Source organism: Semicossyphus pulcher, unplaced genomic scaffold (genome assembly GCF_022749685.1).
Source record: "Semicossyphus pulcher isolate SPU_LCO1_2020_fin unplaced genomic scaffold, fSemPul1.0.p SCAF_1, whole genome shotgun sequence".
Classification (NCBI taxonomy): Eukaryota; Metazoa; Chordata; class Actinopteri; order Labriformes; family Labridae; genus Semicossyphus; species Semicossyphus pulcher.
In genome coordinates, this window is record NW_027211603.1 from 21,526,647 (window position 1) to 21,545,288 (window position 18,642).

The 18,642-nt window shown below is 40.5% G+C and overlaps 3 protein-coding genes across 4 annotated transcripts in view; 2 read left to right on the forward strand and 1 right to left on the reverse strand.

The window, feature by feature from the left end:
• Positions 1-120: 120 nt before the first annotated feature.
• Positions 121-4,715, forward strand: LOC138590907 (pro-cathepsin H-like). The gene is made up of 12 exons (XM_069661335.1): positions 121-196; positions 640-671; positions 775-880; positions 971-1,041; positions 1,142-1,246; positions 1,746-1,832; positions 2,042-2,097; positions 2,223-2,304; positions 2,393-2,461; positions 3,216-3,322; positions 4,015-4,143; positions 4,237-4,715. The coding sequence occupies exons 1-12, from the start codon at positions 121-123 to the stop codon at positions 4,310-4,312; spliced, it is 996 nt and encodes a 331-aa protein (XP_069517436.1). The 3' UTR covers positions 4,313-4,715.
• A 1,088-nt stretch (positions 4,716-5,803) lies between these two features.
• Positions 5,804-11,163, forward strand: wdr76 (WD repeat domain 76). Its single transcript, XM_069662554.1, has 15 exons — positions 5,804-5,898; positions 6,190-6,309; positions 6,394-6,492; positions 6,615-6,707; positions 7,371-7,429; positions 7,620-7,737; positions 7,875-7,976; positions 8,194-8,234; positions 8,392-8,545; positions 8,891-9,049; positions 9,172-9,287; positions 9,420-9,518; positions 9,632-9,784; positions 9,865-9,918; positions 10,024-11,163. The coding sequence occupies exons 1-15, from the start codon at positions 5,848-5,850 to the stop codon at positions 10,277-10,279; spliced, it is 1,674 nt and encodes a 557-aa protein (XP_069518655.1). The 5' UTR covers positions 5,804-5,847; the 3' UTR covers positions 10,280-11,163.
• A 547-nt stretch (positions 11,164-11,710) lies between these two features.
• LOC138584474 (FERM domain-containing protein 5-like) overlaps positions 11,711-18,642 on the reverse strand; it is a 77,493-nt gene continuing 70,561 nt past the window's right edge. For both annotated transcript variants that reach the window (XM_069656838.1, XM_069656760.1), the window contains one exon: positions 11,711-15,066. In XM_069656838.1, the coding sequence (XP_069512939.1) occupies positions 14,480-15,066 (587 nt within the window). In that variant the 3' untranslated portion in view covers positions 11,711-14,479. The remainder of the gene's footprint in view (positions 15,067-18,642) is intronic.

Below are 18,642 nucleotides of genomic sequence, written 5' to 3' on the forward strand. Positions count from 1 at the left end.
ACTTTTGTGTCTTTGCAGGGGGGGGAGATCAAAGCGGGGTCGGAGAAAGGCGGTGTTACGTTAGAATTTCAAAAGGGAGCCGAGTCATGTGACGCTCTCACAGCTTGTAGGACACTAAGCATGGCGGTCGGTGTTGTTTGGTTCATCTGCACCGTTGTTACTTTAATTCATTCAACGCCGTTTATTTTACTCGAAGGTAAGCTGAAACACATTGGGTTTAACGTGTGTTATTTATTCGTGTATTTAATAATTGCTAAAAACGATTTGCAGTGTCTCGTCCTGTTGAAAGAATACCGAGACGAGTCTGAACCTCATTACTTACGGAGCTCCAGCAAAAACCTGCTCGCAGCCAGAAAAGTAATGGCTAAGATAAGAAATAGAAAATAGACTTTAATTTTACTACAATTTTAAAATACTCTATTACAAATAAACCTAAACGTGTCACTTCAGTAAAGTATTCGTGTAGTAATAATAATGTAATAATGAAATAAGAAGTAATAATGTAAGAAAGAGTGTACTAAATTATTTGATTAAATTACATTTCCCTGGCATTGTAGCTTTAGGACTAAATTTCAATGTTTAAAATGTTGATAATCACACTGCTCTTCTGACTGACTGCTTCCTTCTGTGTCCTATCAGAGGAACATCATTTCAAACAGTGGATGTCACTGGTACAGTATATTCATCACAACAAAGCAACTGAAATGTACTGGTTTCAGTCTAATGAATTCTTACCTCTGTAAACGCTGTTAATTTTCTCTTTTTGACATGCAGCACAACAAAGTTTATGACACTGATGAATATTACCAGCGGCTCCACGTTTTCACTGAGAATAAGAAGATAATTGATCTTCACAATGCTGGGAATCACTCCTTCACAAGTACAGTACAGTTCTGCACTTTAAAACTGTTGATAATATAATGTTACAAAAGACATGAAGAAAAATGAAGTGTTTCTTTTCCAAATCCAGTGGGCCTGAATCAGTTCTCAGACATGTCATTTGAGGAATTCAGGAAATTCTACCTTCTGACACAGCCTCAGGTATGATACGTTTTATAATGTGACACACTTTATGCAACTGATATTGGTAAACATATGTTTCTATATTCCATTACAATCCATTGATTCCTGTCTCTTGTAGAACTGCTCAGCTACTAAAGGGCATCATGTAAGCCGGACTCGTCCCAACCCCAGGTCTGTGGACTGGAGGAAGAAAGGGAACTATGTGACGCCTGTGAAGAACCAGGTATCGTACTATAGTGCTGATCTGCCTGATTCTAGAGGGAGAATTGTCGTCACATGGATCAAACATATAGTAACACTATTTATTAATTTGGTTTTACTATATCAGAGTAACTAAGCTGCACAAGTGACGAAGCCTGTAGAAACAAAACAACAGACTGCAGCATCTTTTTAATGTTCCTGTGCATTAAGCTGAAATGACTCATCAGTATATTGCTGCACTTTTTTAAAGCTCGAGACTTTGTAGAAAAAATTAAATTAGGGCAGCATATTCCTTGTGGTGAATCCTACATTTCCCATCATGCATTAAATCGCATCATGAATGACAGGCTTTCTTTTGTAAATTTGTAGTCGTCAAAATAAACCTGAAATAAGCTTCATAATCTAATCAGGCTCATCTAATACAAATCTCACACAAAACATGATACAACAGTTTTCACAAGCAGCTGGCCTCGATGTAACATTAGTGGATTGACCCTTTAACATTGCGTTTGCATCTTTAGGGTCACTGTGGAAGCTGTTGGACCTTCTCCACCACTGGCTGTTTGGAGTCTGTGAATGCTATCGCTACCGGGAGGCTAATATCTCTGGTGAGATCTGTGTGATGCCTGTTTAGTTACACTCATGTGGCACTTTAGCTTGTATCTGTGCTTAGAGACACATGGATCTTATAAGATAGACTTGCAGAAGAAACCTCTGATTTTCAGTTTGTTTTTTGCATGATGAGAACTTGAATCATAATTGTAGCACAGTATTATTTTTATGTTTAATGACTAATGCAGTTTACTTTCTCTATCAGTCTGAACAGCAGCTGATAGACTGTGCCCACAACTTCAAAAATTACGGATGCTTGGGGTAAGAAGCATGAATTTATTATCATAAATGTGAAGTTGATACAGTTATAGCAGTAAGTTATAGTAATATCACAAATGCCTGTATGCAAGGCTTCGACCTGTTAAACACTTCCTGGTTTGTTTCAGTGGGCTCCCCAGCCAGGCGTTTGAGTACATCAGATACAACAAGGGTCTCATGACAGAGGAGGACTATCCCTACACAGGCCATGTATGACTTTAGTGAAATAATGACTCATCCTTATTATTTTAATGTTAAACAAACTCTTAATGTATGAATTCTGTCCTTTCTGTCGTAGGATGAAACCTGCCGTTTTAAGCCTTCACATGCAGCTGCGTTTGTCCGTGATGTTGTCAACATAACGAGTGTGAGTCAACAAGTGTTTACATATTTGTTTGGTTCACACCGGAGTTCTTATAGTTTTGAAATTTTCATACATTTTTATTTTTATTTAGTCTTTCAGTTTGGTTTTTGATTTCCGTTCTGTTTAGTTTTACGAGTTCGTAAGAAGTTGTATTTTTATTTTGAGGAATTGACTAGTTTTAATTTAGTTTTCGTGTTAGTTTTAGTTTTTCAGGTATTAACAGGAAAGCTTTGATTTAAAGAAGCTGAAAAGGGTAGGATGAAAGAATGCATGACATCAAATATGATTTAGTTATAAGGCCAGTGTCTCTGGAGAAGTCAAACCGAGCAGGACAAAGTGATATAGCAGCCACAGTTTGAATCGAGAGGGAAAACAAAAGCTAAGCTGATTTTACCTGCAATGAATTCCAACTTTGTGTTGGAGGGGTGTGGGTGCGTGTGTGAGGAATAAGACAGGAGCTAAGTTGTGCAGACCACGATAATGTTTTTGAGATATTGAGGAAGTTTTGTGGCTATAGCTGCTGGCTATGTGGCTTTCGCTCATCAACATGAGTGTCTTCTGCAAGTCTTTTATTGATTTGGAATCAAAGAGAATCTACATCAGTTGTAGAAAACAGGATTGGCAAGAAGAGCAGCTATTTTATAGGTAAAGGAGTTTCCTGTAATTGCATAACGGGAACCAGTGATGAGAATACTTATATTTGCATACTGGGTGGCGAAAGTTTTGTTTTAAAATCTGCACGTTTGTGTGTCCACAGTATGATGAAAAGGCAATGGTTGATGCTGTGGCCTGGCTCAACCCTGTGTCCTTCGCTTTTGAGGTCACAGCTGACTTTATGCACTACAAAGAAGGTGTTTATACCAGGTGAGCAAAGGACCTCGTTCACTCTACAAACACTGATGTCTTTACTGTTGGCCACAAATAACGATAGTAATGATAATAATAAGTGAAAATAACAATGTACATAATAATATAATAACCAAATATTGTCCAGTAATCCACACGCACTGAAGTTATTTAGGCATGCAAGAATATTATAGTTCTAACATGTCTACTAGTTAAATCTCCAATGACATAAATCTTATTAGCCGTACATTATAGCACAAAACATATTTCAGATATTTGTCCATTAAATCAACCTCCTCTAAAACCCAAAGTATTGTGAGAGATACCTCTGAACATTCAGAATTGTATTGCTTTTCAGTCACCAAAGTGTGTTGCATTTGTTATTTTTGTTCAATCTTTCTCACTGGTTTGTATCAGCATTGGTGTAAGACCAGTGTGATGACCAAAACAATCCCTAATAAGGAGCTATTTATAAGTTGGCTCATTTGTAATGGTGCTTACAGTTATAAGTGCTTGTGGTTCCCTTCACTCAACTTTCTGCCCATATTAACTGAGAAGAATTAATCATTTTTGAACTGCAAGAGAGCTTTTATAAATATAAGAGAATCAGCTCCCCAGCTCACCTTTGTATAGGCATGGATAGCGGCCTACTCACCCTACAAAAAGACATGCACTCTATCGATCTAAAAGCATCAATGTTGTCTGTTTAGCGTCCAGTGTAAGAAGACTGCAGACGTGGTGAATCACGCAGTCCTAGCTGTGGGTTACGGAGTTGAAAAGAACAGCGTGCCTTATTGGATTGTGAAGAACTCTTGGGGCACAGCCTGGGGAATGGACGGGTAAATATAGTCTGTGTCTGTGTGCGCATTTCAGTGTGATGACTTCTTACAACTTTCAGGGATCATGGACACCTCTCCTTCTTATTCCATCAGGTATTTCTTGATTGAGCGAGGAAACAACATGTGCGGACTGGCTGCGTGTGCTTCCTACCCTCTACCTTTATATTGATGAGTAACAAGGACTGGTACAACTCAGGAAAATGTCATCCAGAGAGGACAAAAACGGAGTGAAACTGACAGAAAGTTTTTGCTTTCATGTTCACTTAAGTTTGGTTGAACAACATTTACAATATCATCATGTAAATTAACGGACATTTTTGAGTGAAATAAGAGTTTAAGAAGTCAAATACAAGAAGACATGAATGTATAAAGTACTGTAAACAAACACACATCTATTTTACATCAGTCAAAGTTATAGGATTTTAAATCAACTTTTAAAGGAAGTTTTTTGTACGTTATCACAAGGGCTATTGGGTAACCGATTTCTTGTACATTAAGACATGCTGCCTTTTCTGCATATATCATGTATTTTGTGTACAGAGTGTTTGAATTTGTCATAAAAATTAAATCTATCAATGTCACAATCAAAATTAACGCGTTGTGCATTTGTATTTTGATTGAGGTAATTATGGGACAGAAGCTGTTTTCATTCATCATTTTTGTTTCCTCTGTTTCATATTGCGGGTGTTGTGTCATTAAACAATTACTTTAAGTAGTGGCTACACAAAGAAAATGTGTTTAATCATACAAACTATATTTGTTCAGACACTTGTACCATGAAGTACTTTTTTAAATAGCAATATTACAAAAACCTTGAAGTATCCACCTTACCAACACTGTTCATATAAACAGTTATCATAAAAACATGCCTGGTGTCTCAGAGCAATATGCAATACTTAGGACAAATGAGATCGTGTGATGGCAGATCAATCATGGTTAGTAACCTTCATTTTTCACTGAGTGGTCTCTTTGTGGTTCCAAGGTGTCTTACTTTGACTTCTAAAGTTCTCTCTCGTCTCTGAGCCGCTCAGATTCAACATATTTTTGAGACGGCCATGCACAAAAGGCTCACATTAACGAGCCAGCCCAGATGTTACACTTGTGTGTTTGGTTAATACAAAAATGGTCCCCTAATGTTTTGGGGCTTTTAATTTCTTTATTGTTTTGGATATTAACATTTTCTTTGTGTGACTTGTCAGTCTCCACTACTTAGGAGGCTGACCATTTTTAACCCAGCAAGCAAAAAATGCTGACAGAGTGAGTCAGACAAATTTGTAATTAATTTAAATTAATTTTTTGTTACTTTTGGGCCCGTTTTAGATGCTTAATAATCAAGAATTATAAATAATAGCAAAGTTATTTCAGTTTCTTACCACTGCTATTACCCAAAAATGCCAAAAGATGGCGACAATATCCCTAGCTATGAATTATAAACCGGAAGCAAGCGATACTCAAATTATAAGGCGTCCATTGGCTGTCTCTAGCAGGAAACAGCCCCTTATTCTGATGACGTAAAATATCTAACCAATGAGGTATTTGGATTCTGTTTCACAACATAGGGGGGGCGGGGCTACTTACAAAACATTTCTAGCATGTGGCGCCAATTATTCTTAGTTATTCAATTATCAACACAGTTACCAGCCGTGAGGTTTGCCTTTTTGCAGCTCTGAAATATTTCATACGTATTGTTTTAAGTGCATAGTTATGGCGACAAGACGCTCAAAACGTGAAGCTGTTGTGAAGGCGCAGCTATTTGTAAGTTGTTTACGTTTTCTACTTACTCTTTGACGTATTAACTGAATTGTGTTAGCTAGCTGCTGGATAAGATTAATATGAGCTATGTTTTGGAGCTTAACTAACTAAGGTTATTTTGATGGTAAGATAGACATATGCAAACTTTGTTATACAAAGAATCACGTCAGTATCTGTTGTAAAAAGTATCACGTCAATATCGCCCTATCTAACCTATCTTTTGGGTATTTTGAACGTTACCTCATTTTCTTCAGCTTAGCGTTAACGAATTTATTAACATTGCACACCTTGTAGGAAATGACCCCTGAGGATCTCGAGGAACCTGTACGAAGCTCAACACGAAACGTCCTCATACCTAAACGACTTCAGTACACCCCTGAACTCAGCACAGCTGAAACACCCAGGAAGAAACCGGTAAGAGACACTTCAGAGACACGTAGAAGCTTAATAACATTAGGTTTTTAGTTTCTTTTAATGAATATCTATTTTATTTTATAGAGAACAGAAACGCGCCATGTAGACAACAACAGCAAGAATAAACAGGACATTAAGGAGGAAGAAGAGGATGTTGAAAATAGCGATGTGGAGCACAAATCTGTAAGTATAAAAACGTGTGTATATATATATAATGTATATCCAGTATTAATTAAATGACTTTTAAAATAAACATTATCAAATGGTTCTCCAGACTGTCAGTGTGGTAACTTTGTGTAACACAGGGTGGTCATGGAGGGCTTTCAGCATATGAACTGGAGCGCCTGGAGAACATCAGACAGAACCAAGCATTTCTGACGTCTATCAACTTATTCCAGGTATGTAGCAACTCAAATGTTGACCTCCCCTTAATGAATCCAGCAATGCTTGGCTTTAGGGCCAGATCATATCATATGCTGACCTTGCAAATCTCTTACAACCAACATTTTTTTTCTGAATCCAGTCTTCAATATGTCTTTATAGAGTCTGAATGTAATTTTCTTAAACTACGATAAGCTACAGCTACGACTCACATAAAAAGTTTTCAGGTGTCCAAATATTTGACCGATACTACTGTAATTAATTCGACAGGAAGTTTCATGTATAAAGACGAAAGCTTCATCATTATGTAGATAAATGGGGAAATCTTGTGAAATATTGTAAATATTTAAGGTCATATTTCAAAGCTACAGGGTCATGGAGTTAAGAAGGGATAATCAAATCACCCTCCATCATCAAAAGAAGTATGCTGTATATAAGTGCAGTTAGTTTCCCATCAAAGCATGATCAGTGCTTCCTCCAACCCTCTCAACAGCCCCGTCCAAGTGAACTTCCTTAATTTATATGTCAGAATAAAATTAAAATGTTGGTCTAAATGATTTGTTTGTGTTTACAGTGAACAAATATGGATGCACATAGTTTGCCACACGCATCTTGTGATTAATTCTTCTTGCTTTGCCTGAAACGATGAGATCCTTATTAGTTGTTTTCTTTGTCAAAAGGCTACTGAGGAGTTGAAGCAGTTGACACGACCAAAGCCATCGCAGAGAGGGCTCATGAGGTACAGTTCGATGACTTTTTTTAAAGGAAAAATATGATACCCCATTACATCTTTTTTTAAACATGAGGATTTGCATATAGTATGTCTCTCTCTATTGCACTGAAAGTTGAAAACTTTGGTTTGTTGGCCAGTTTTTTTTTAGCTTTTAGAAGTCTTATATGATTGTAATGCTATGTCTCTGTGGTGTCAGGTCTCAGGCTGCGGTGAAAGAAGTGCTGCCCGCTCGAAAATCCCTTCGTCTCCAAAATAAAGACGCAGAGATCTTGACACTTCCTCCTGAACCCAGGGGGATGCTGATCTATGAAGAGGTGGCTTTATAATTAACCTAATTATATATACAAAGCCTAAATTCACTGCTGTCTGTCTCTCTAGTATTTCTTGCCTTTTTTTTCTTTCTTTCTTTCTTTCTTTTGATACTCACTTCAGTTGTTTTCTTGCTTTAAAGTCTACTCCTCTCAAGAAGCCTCCTGGCCCTCTGCCCATGGATCCGACCAACATGGAACAGGGAAGCAAGCTGCCGTCGCACCTTCTTAAGCTCTGCTCAGAGGTAGGAGCCACCTGCACAGCTATTTACAATTTCGATGTTGATTGGTGTGCCCCTCAAACAAGAATGCAAATGATTCAACGTAAAAATGCTTTTGAGTTAGTAACCTTTGAGATATGTAGACTTGTATGTTTGTGAAGTATTTATTGTTGTTTATTCTGCTGCTTCTTTATCAGTTTGTACATCTTAAATTATCAATGAATCCTTTTTCATTTCACAGGATTCAACACAAGAAAAGAAGACTGAGCTTGACCTGAAAGAGTAAGATTTTAAGTTTTGTTACATACCAAGAAGCGACTACTCCATCTGTGAGGCACATTAGTAGTTTTTCATTAAACTTATGGTAAAGCTTGAGCAAACGGTTAAACATGTTCATACAGTTGGTTGCATAAACACTACACTGGTGTCTTTTACGCAGGTATCGCTCAGCCCTGAAGAACATGAGGATATCTGAGGACAAAGTGGCCAAAGTGGTGAAGGACCGCATCTTCTCTGCTGCCTTCCACCCCTGCAGCAGCAGCCTGTTGATGGCCACAGGAGACAAGTGGGGGAAAGTTGGACTCTGGAATTTGGTGAGTTTTCTTTGCTGTATTCCTAATAGTGTCACAGATTGTTATGTGACCACTAGAGGGCAGCTTCAAATAAGCAAAAAACAACAGGCCTTGAAGTATAGTGTCAACTCAGAAGATCCTACTGTTGACACTGCTGGAGTTGTATTTCTCACCTACTTTACAGAGCAAGACTAACGTTCAAGTTTGCATTTAGAGCTGGCCAGCTTGTTAGGATTCTTTTGCATGTAGATGTCAATCAGCATCCTTTCATCTTTCTCTGGGTGTTCTTGACAGAAAACAGTCACAACTTGACACATGTAAATGCCCTTTAAAAGTCACAACAGTTTCATATGTGTACTCCTTCAGGGTGGTGACTGGGGCGATGATGGTGTGCTGCTGTTTGAGCCCCACACTCGTCCAGTGGGCTGCATGGCGTTCTCCAGAGCTCATCCCACACACCTGCTGAGCCTCAGCTACGACGGATCTCTGCGCTGCATGGATGTAGAGAAAGCTGTCTTTGAAGATGTGAGAACTTTTGCCTTGTGAAATGCACGAACAAAATTGCAATGCACAGTAAAATTATGTTTTTAAAGAGCCTCAAATATCCTCAGTACAGCACTTTAACTCAAAGTATCCCCCTTCACCAGGTGTATGACAATGGCGATGGACTGAAAACATTTGACTTCATGTCACACGACTGTTCCACACTCGTGGTCGGGAGCTGGTACGGAGAAGTTGCTATCGTGGATAGGCGCACACCAGGGTAACGCATTACTGTTTTCATCTCTTTCCATAGTATTTAAAAAAAACAAACATTAAGTGAACAACTTTAACTTTTAATTATTGCTTAACATTTGTTAAACATGCTACACTTCTACATTCAATTATTCTGCAGAAACTCACACGAGTCCCTCCACTCACTGGACCCCAAGACTCTGCGCTGTGTCAGCGTCCACCCTGTACAGAAGCAGTACTTCGCTGTGGCAGAGAGCAAGTATGTCTTACTATTGATTTTATTTAGCAGGGAGACATTTGATCCACGTTTATCGCTATTGTGCCAGTTTGTCTTTTTGATTGTACAAATGAATGTCTTGATCTCACTTGCAGGGTGGTGAGTATCTACGACAGCAGATGCCTGAAGAAGACAAAGAGCGCGACAGTCTCCCAGCTGCTTGGCCACTCGTTAAGCATATCCAGCGCTTACTTCTCCCCTTGTACAGGAAACAGAGTTCTCACCACCTGCATGGATAACAACATCAGGTAAAGCTCGCTCAGCACTTTGAATCATTTTTACTTACTTTAGAATCCCAGCTCAAAGTCTCTCCCGAACTCTTCCACAGGATATATGACACCTCTGCAATGACGTCTAAATCTCCCCTGCTGACATCCATCAGGTACATCCATTATGTCTTACCTGTCCCTTTTCCCCCTTTTCTGTGCTATGAGACTGGTATAACCTAAACATACTCACAGTCTGCTTCATCAATCTTCATTTGCAGACACGACATGCACACAGGCCGCTGGCTGTCTAAACTATCAGCAGTGTGGGACCCCAAACAGGAAGACTGCTTTGTTGTTGGGAGCATGGCGAGGCCTCGCAGGGTGCAGGTGTTTCATGAAAGCGGGCAGCCCCAGCACACATTCACAGATGACGAGAACCTTAGCACAGTGCTGTCTGTCACTGCTTTCCACCCCACCAGGAATGCCTTACTGGGTGGCAATGCGTCAGGGCGCCTGCATGTCTTCTCCGACTGAGATGAAGAGCAAGTAAGGGGAGTTTAGTCGGAGCCGAGGCGTAACAGTTGAGCAGTCTAGATGGATGTCAGACTGCTGGAAACTGTGACAATGTTACAACAACAATTAACAACACCTTACTGTCATAATTCTCATACATTTACTATGTAACATAATTAAATGTAACATGTTCGTTAGATGATACACTTGCAGGAAAAGTATAATGTTCATACACTGTGAGGCAATCAGTTACAAAATATTAGAATTTTCTGCCTCTATATTCACAGTAAAATCCACATTTCTTGCTCCACTGGGCAGCTAGTGTCCACGAATAGAGCGGGCAGCTGTGAAGCATCCTGCTATGAAAATCATCTCAGCCTCTGAATTTCATGAAGCTTCTATTAAATGCAATATTCATCCCCTTTTATGATTTCTCATTTACAATTTACCAGTGATACGTTTCTTTTAATAGACAGGGTAGGACACACTGAGTATAAATAAAGAATAAAACCCAAAGATTTTCAGTCTTCCCAGCCGAGAGTGTGCTGTATACGTTTAGGGCTGTAGCAGCGTCACACACGAGGACACTGCCGTCTTCTCCAGACCTGCTGCAGAGAAACTTTCCCACTGCATGAAGCAGCCACCTCCAGCCATCACGGTGGAGACACAGTGCGTTTCTCCTTATGTTTGGTTCTTTGGCCACAAGTTTTTCTACTTGCCAAGTGTTATTTGAGATAGAGGAGCATTTAAAGTCAATGTGTAGAACTTTTATATCATTACAAAACATAAAAAATACAATTTAAAAGTTACTTTGATTTATGCCTAATTTCTGTCTGTGTGAACAGAGACTTGAGGACTTTTGGATACAAGTTTATTTTGTGTTGGTCACTAAGAAAAATCTAAAATTTCTTTGAGTGTGAAAGATAGAAAAACGGGTTTGAAAACATTGGACAGGCACTGACGGTAAAAGAGGACTGAATGAGGCCTTTTATATGTTTTTGTTGTTGCCTCTGTTCTGCTTTATACTTCTCTATATTAATTTCTTACATTCCAAACGTCTGACTGAACCCGAGCATTTCCTTTAAATGGATTCTTTCTGTTTTGTTGAGTGAGAGTGCCTGTGGTACATTTTATTTTGTCCATGTTTGTTTTATTTGTGGTTCCTTGTGCAAATAAATATAGAGACATTTTTATACCAAACATTAGAGTGTGAGTGCTGTTATTTTCAGCAGGGGTCGTATCATTGTCACCTTAAGATGGCAGCATTGTAACAAAATAATAATGTGTGTGTGTGTGAAGTAGTATTCACTATCGTCTGTTGTTTTTGTTCAGCAGGAACGTGCTGAGAAACTTCACAGTGAGCAGATGTGAGTTATGCTGTTGACTGTTTGCTTCTTCTGTGGATTTAAGATTGAACTTGTAGCCACACCAGCTGCCAGATGTAAGAATAGATTATATTTATTCATAAATAGATCACACCAGTCTCCAGTCAGTGATTGGAAATCAGCAGTCTTGTTTGGAGGTAATAAATGCAGAACACATGCTTACAGAGACATTTCCCTGTGCAGGGCCATGGTACAGGAAGGAAGCTTACAGTAAGACCACACCTCAGGCCTTATTCCTGTTTATATAGGTCAATCAAATGAGTACAATGGAGCTGTCACACTCTTTATCACAGCAAGTTCAAGTGATCTGCATCAGCAATACAAAGAAAGATCATTAACTGCATTGCAAAAAGAGATTAAGGTAGTTGATAATGCTACTTCTGCTGTCATGAGTGGACGAAAAGAACAACTCAGATGGTGAAACAAGTGGAAAAAGTGTCTTCAAGAAAACTTGCATCTACTCCATTTCTGTAAGTCGAGTCAAGACAGAGCAGTCTGGGATTATGCAACACTTAGACAGTAACATACTGCAGAGAAGTATCTTTGACACTGTGGGCTCCTTCCTCTTCACGCATGCATCTACAGGCCTGCTGAGAGGATTCAAAGACATTCTGTAGAAATCACTTTGCAGTTTATAGTTATTAAAATCTGTTTCATGTATTTATTGCTCAAATTCTGTTACGTTTTTGATACATAAATTAGGCTAACTAAATACAAATTATAGGAAGTAGAATGTAAATTCTGCCTCGACCCTTCACCTACAACGTCCGTCAAAAACCACCAATCTGAATTTTAGAAAACACGCCGGTAATGTCAGAAACATCAGAAAACCGTCTTCAAATTGAAAGAGTTTCTGGATTTGAAAAAATCAATACAGTACAAAAAAGAAATCAACATTGATAGCTCAGGTACTGAACACTGCAGGGGACTCAAAGTCCTGTTTTTGAGTCCACCCTGTTCAAGAAAGATTTTATTATTAAAGAAACTTTCCAGACTGCCTTTAAGAACCTGCATATCTAACCCCCTCAGCCAGTCACTTTCCTAAACCTTTCTTCTTGTTGCATAAACAGCCTGATCAGCCTACATTTACCACCGATACACAACATATGCACTTTTTAACCAACTACTTGTAGGTTTGTTGGGAGGACGAATAGTCACAAACTTTTATGGTGAAGCTCTGGGCTTTAAAGACACACTGCAGGCTGACCTGTGAAATAACATACATGTATTGATAAGGCTGGAGAAGGACAGCAGACTATCAGAGTTTCCATCTGTTGAAGTAACCTGACGCAAACATCAGACAACAGAGGATTCTTTGGTAGGTGTGATGAAGCAAAACTCGCAGGACGTAAACACGACTTATCTTGTAAGCAGGGCTGAAACAATGGATAAGCTGTATAAAGTAATGCTTCAAGTGCGTTAAAAGTCACTGTAGGGAAATCTCTGTGTATGAATGAGTCATCAGATTGTACAAAAATGGGAAACAGGTTTACAGATACACAGCAGGGTGAAAAAAGTTAAATGACCTTGACTTAAAAATGGGTCTTGAACTAAAAACGGTATGAGAAAATAACACTCATTTCTGAAGGTAAAACAAGGTCAAATTCCCCTCAACGGAAATGATCTTGGCATTTTAATATTAACAGTATTGCACATCAAGATAAACTCCTTCTACAGAGTGCTGGAGTCAAACACTTCACTATCACTACAGCGCTAGCTCACACAGTCCCATCACCTTTATTACTACTGTCAAAGGAACTACAGCAAAGTGACACGGTTTTCCTTACACACAGAAGTTGATTGTAGCTAGTAGCATTATTTGGCTCCTATGTTATAAAGTCAGTAAACCTACATCCACCGTTACTTACTTAAATCCTTACAAATGTGTCCTTAATTTATAGCTTTATTTGTGCTCTAGATGCTGGACAGAGACGGTAACGTGAGCACACTGTTAATGGACGTCTGACCACAAACTAAGTCACACTTATTACAAAAGTTCGATCAAACACGGCAGCACCGACATCGTCCGTGGGTCAAATAGCAACTGATTTTTAAGATTTGTTTCGAATCAGTTCAACAAATCAGGACAAATTAATCACTTGGAAGTGCTAAAATCTTTCCAGTGACTGTTTAACACTCCTCTGTATCTATATGCATAAACATTTTATTAAACATACCCACATTTGCAAACATTATTTGACCCAGAACTGATCTACATTCAGTGAGTGCTGCCTGGTTTTCCATTTCACACTTTCTCTGACCCCCACATCCTCAAACACAACTCAAACCGCAGTTTCCAATCTCACAGCAGCGACCATAACAACCATTTATCGTAATGAATATGTATGAAAATTAGATGAGCTAGAACGGCCCCCGTCTCATGTGCTCTCCAAACTTTACTCAAGCTCTCAGGTCACACAACACACACCCCGACACAATCAGCTCGATCTGCCTTACAACAATGTTTAACATATAAATTAATAGAAAAATAAAGGCAACTATTATCTGTGGTTGAATGAGTGAGGTCTCTCAGACTCGTTGTCCCTCCCAGTATTTGAATGAAACCCTGTTTTGCAGTGATTGTGTGTAAAAATAAAATGACCTGGATCTCCAAAGTAAAATGTGATTTCCCTCCTCGCAGTGATCGAATATAACACACAGGGTTCTTCAGGGGACGGTCCGTGGCGTGTGACAGGAACTCCTTCCTGGAGAAGCTGATCTGATCCTTTTCCTGTCCTCTCCTCCCGCCCTCTCCCCTGACCCCTCTGTGTTTATACGTCCACCTTCATCATCAGTGGAGGCCCCTGTTGTGTCTTTCAGTCTTTGAATCTTTGCCTCACTTGCTGATGAGAAAACCCCCCATCCACCGTAGCTTACAGGCGAACCAGCGCCGCAGAGGGCAGAAGTATTCAAAGTGGAACTGCTGGAATTCAGGCGTCTTGCGGATGTCTCTCAGGAAGGCAATGTCCAGGTCTGACTCTGTGAGCATGATGAGGAGCAGCAGCAGGGCGAACAGCAGTCCGATGGTCACCAGGAACAGACGCAACACGCTCAGGATGAACTTGTTCAGCTCCTCCACGTCGTTCGATGACGACGGCTTGCTCCTCCCCACACGCAGCGCTCTCCTGCCTGCGCTGAACTCCATCGTCCCCTCCTTCGATGACCCTGGCCCTGACTCCTTCTCCTCATCGGTGCTGCAGGGAGCGCCGTTCAGGTGACGACCAGAGGGCAACTCCATCCCGTGTTCGGCCACAGGAGTGGGCAGCACGCTGTCTGAGGGGCTGTAGGCCTCGTCGGAGATGACTGCGGATGTGCTCGCCTCGCTGCCGTCCACCATATGGCCCCGAGAAGACATGAAGGAGTCGCCATGGGAGACGGAGCGGACAGGTGTGGAGTGGGCGCTGTCTCGAAGGGACTCCAGACCTGAAAACACAAAGCAGAGGAGGCAGGTGATGAGGAAGATAATTCAATACTGGGAGGTGTTGCTGCAAGACACAATCACATTACAGGAGTGATTCAGACATGACTTTCTTATAGCTTAGAATACCGTGAGATAAAGAAACATGAAAAGTTGATATTTAAAAACAAACATTTTTCACGATGTAAGTAGAATGAGAAGAACTGACCTTTGGTCCATCACATTATAAAACTCCACTATCAAACGGGAAACTGTCAAAGTGGAATATTAAACTATATTGAAAGTCTGTCAAATCATTCAGATGAAACATTTAATTATACTAACAGACACAATCAATATAGTAAATTTGAATTGAATTTATGTCTTCATATTTTTTTAACAGAGACATTATAGGGAAAAAGCCCCTGTCAGTCAGAGCTGGTGTTCTCTGTAATCGATAGAAGCAATAATATTTAAAAGTAGCGCCATAGCTGTGGAGAAAGTTGTACTAACAGCTCATGGTTTCACCCATTCTACATTCCTATAACACCCAGCATGCATTGCGCCCTCCCTCTGAAAGGAACGGCCTAGCCAGAGACGCTGGAGTGAAATACTACCGTTTCTGCTGCAGGCAACGGCTCAGAGCGGTACAGAATCTGAGATACAACGAGAATATACCGGTGGATCGACTAAAAAATCTTCAGGTCTGCAGTCTGCATGAATGTGGAATATCTGGGAGGGAAAACAGGAGACTAAACAGTGCAGACATCGAAGGCGGGCGTCCTGGATTGAGGAAGTGTAGTTTAGCGAGCTCCCTGGCCTCCGCCAGATGACGCGTTTCACGTAGTCTGCTGGAGGTTTTCCAGGGCCCATTGGAGAAGCGGATAGCGTCCTCCAAAAGCACAGAGCGAAAATGCATTATTTTTCTACCATAATGGCATTAGCTCCACATAATAGCATGATAGGACTGGGGTTGAAATTCGTCTAACTGGTCCTTTAAAAGTACCACATGGAAATTCTCTATATAGGTAAAACTTCACAGATTATAAAATTGTAACAAATGAAAACAATCTCTCGATAATTGCTAGTAACAATTGACCACAGCATGTGTTCTTATGACCCGTCCAGGGGGAATGCCGCCTCTTGCCATATAACAGCTGGGATCGGCTCCAGCAGCCCCGTGACCCCGGACTGGATATGTGGTTTAGATAATGGCTGGATGGATTGATTCTTATTATTCAGGGAATTAGACTCATTTTTTGTGAGCAGGTTTAATCTCTTCACCATTAACAGCTGTTTTCTATTGTTTTCTGTTCTGTAAATTCACGAAAATCAAAGAAAAGAGCTTCATAAATATGATGTCCACAAGTCATTGATGCAAATGTGTGACTGAATAAATCCTGTTCCTGTTTTTAACACTTCAAAAAGGAGGTCTAAGGCAACATTATGTTCAGCTTCTTTGATTTTCAGCCTTGCCTGTTGGGCTGACACAACTCTCAAGAACACAGCCCAAAGTTTAAAACAGTGCACAATTAATTATTCTGATACAGCCATATTGGAAAAATGAGTTGTTTTAAATGGTCGACCTGCAATGACCTTTGTTCAAGAACCTGATCCTGTCCTCCTGTCATGTTAACTATGTCTAAACAAATACTTCAAGTGGCTCCTCTAACCTCAGAGTGGTCATGAAGCATGAGAACGACGTCCTCCAAGAACTGATACATAATCCTCTTTGGAGAGTAGACGATGAAAACATTTACACTTTGATATCACTGCATCAAACTTCAACTACACATCATTTGAACATTCAATTTTTATGTGATATTCAATTCAGGAAGTTTGGCCAATTTCAAATCCACCTTAATGCCATAAAGCATTTAAGAATCCCTAAAAGGCAACAGTCCAAAAAAAATCCTTCACAATAAAAGCAGCCTTAGCTTTTACCTGCACTGTGGGCTGGTGGGCTGCAGCCATAGCGTTGGGGAGGTACAGCTAGCCTGGAAGGGGTCCTGGAGCTCTGTCCAGACCCAGAACCAGAGGCCGAAGTGGAGGAACCTCCAGGGAGGGCCGGGAAGAGCGGTAGAACCCCCAGAGCCCTGCCCAAGAGCCGGGGTCCCAGAGAGAGCACGCGCACATTCACATCCCGATAACAATGGTTGATCATGCGCAAGTGAACGTTCACCTTGGTCTTGATCCGAATCAGACACCTCACCATGGATCAGGGAGAACAAATAACACCTGTCTAAACTGAACTGTGCTCAAAGACACGTTTGCTTCTGTGTCTTACTTGAAACAACCTCCCCTCTCCTTATCGTCCTTCTGTCTCTCTAAGCGGCGAGCACAGTGAGCTCCAGTGTGCTGGCAGGCAGGCTGACAGAGACAGATAGATGGAAAGACAGACAGAGTGAAAGACAAGGCCCTGGAATGTGGTCCACTTGTGCCACAGTTCACCTCGTCCCTCCCCGCTGTCAGCAGTGACACACATGCCCCGGCCCCTGACAGCGGGAGCTATTTTCAGCCTGAGATATTATTACCAGTGGAAATACCAGCGCAGACAGAGCGACAGGACAAAACACAGGGGGTTTGTTTCAGCGTTGCGACAGCGGGGTGCAATGTCAGGGCCTGCTCTCCATGTCAATGACAAGAGGGGGGGGCTGGTTTGACAAAATATATTTTTTTATGGGAAATAAACAATGTTTTAGGTTTATTAAATGTAAGCCTGGCTGGTCAACTGAGAGCAAACTGACTCACAGTGGCAGCACTGGCAAAAGGTTAATGGCCTGTTAGATGATAGAGGGGGCAGTAAGTGCCCTTTATAAACTGACGGGATGACTTCCTCATGTCAAAATAATGTCTGAGGCATGGGCTGATGGGCTCTGCTAAAGCGTGTGTGTGTTAAGTGTCTGTTACAGAAAGTGCATGTCCAAGAGAGGAACAGCGAGATATGAACAGAGTGACTGACACTCAGAAGTGGGGGATGTTCACAAAGGCAACCCTAACCTTCTATAAAGGAAGTGGATATAAACTTTGTGTCTGAAAGTTTAGCCAATGTGAAAGCGCCACTGCAACATCCAGTTGTATGGAGGTAGATTGATTTCCTACTCAGAGGGTCCTAATTTCTAGTTTTACCATATTCAACATGGTTGGCTTCAATATGATGTTCATTTTGTAAATCATGGTTCTACTTAGAGCAAAATACGTAAGCAGGGTTTGCCTTACCGGCGTGGCAAACTAAATAAACGAAAATCAGCTGTTAACACCTAGCTAACCATGCTAGCGCTAGTGTTAGCTGATAACTTATACTGTTTGTTAGTCTCTTCTCTCTAGCGCCGCCCTTTGTATAAATATAGTCACTTAAGACTCTAACAAAAAACAACAAAACACCCAAAATGCAATATTGGTATGTAAAGCCATTAGGAAGTGCGCCTGGCTTTTTAAGCTAATTTGACAGAGTGGCGAACTGTGTTGCTGGCTACAGAATTTTCCCAGGGTTAAAATAGCTTAAACTAGCCTAACTGATTTTAGTTAAGTATAATGGATAAATGGTTGAGATGGTTTAAATAGTAAGCTTAAAATAATTGATACATTTATGAAAAAGTTAG

Excerpts from the sequence above, each read along its gene's own strand:
- LOC138590907 (XM_069661335.1), top strand. The coding sequence starts at position 121 with ATGGCGGTCGGTGTTGTTTGGTTCATCTGCACCGTTGTTACTTTAATT. Across the intron at positions 2,098-2,222 it reads AAAAATTACGGATGCTTGGG|TGGGCTCCCCAGCCAGGCGT; the intron begins GTAAGAAGCATG and ends GGTTTGTTTCAG. Across the intron at positions 2,305-2,392 it reads ACTATCCCTACACAGGCCAT|GATGAAACCTGCCGTTTTAA; the intron begins GTATGACTTTAG and ends TTTCTGTCGTAG.
- wdr76 (XM_069662554.1), top strand. The coding sequence starts at position 5,848 with ATGGCGACAAGACGCTCAAAACGTGAAGCTGTTGTGAAGGCGCAGCTA. Across the intron at positions 5,899-6,189 it reads TTGTGAAGGCGCAGCTATTT|GAAATGACCCCTGAGGATCT; the intron begins GTAAGTTGTTTA and ends CACACCTTGTAG. Across the intron at positions 6,310-6,393 it reads AAACACCCAGGAAGAAACCG|AGAACAGAAACGCGCCATGT; the intron begins GTAAGAGACACT and ends TTTATTTTATAG.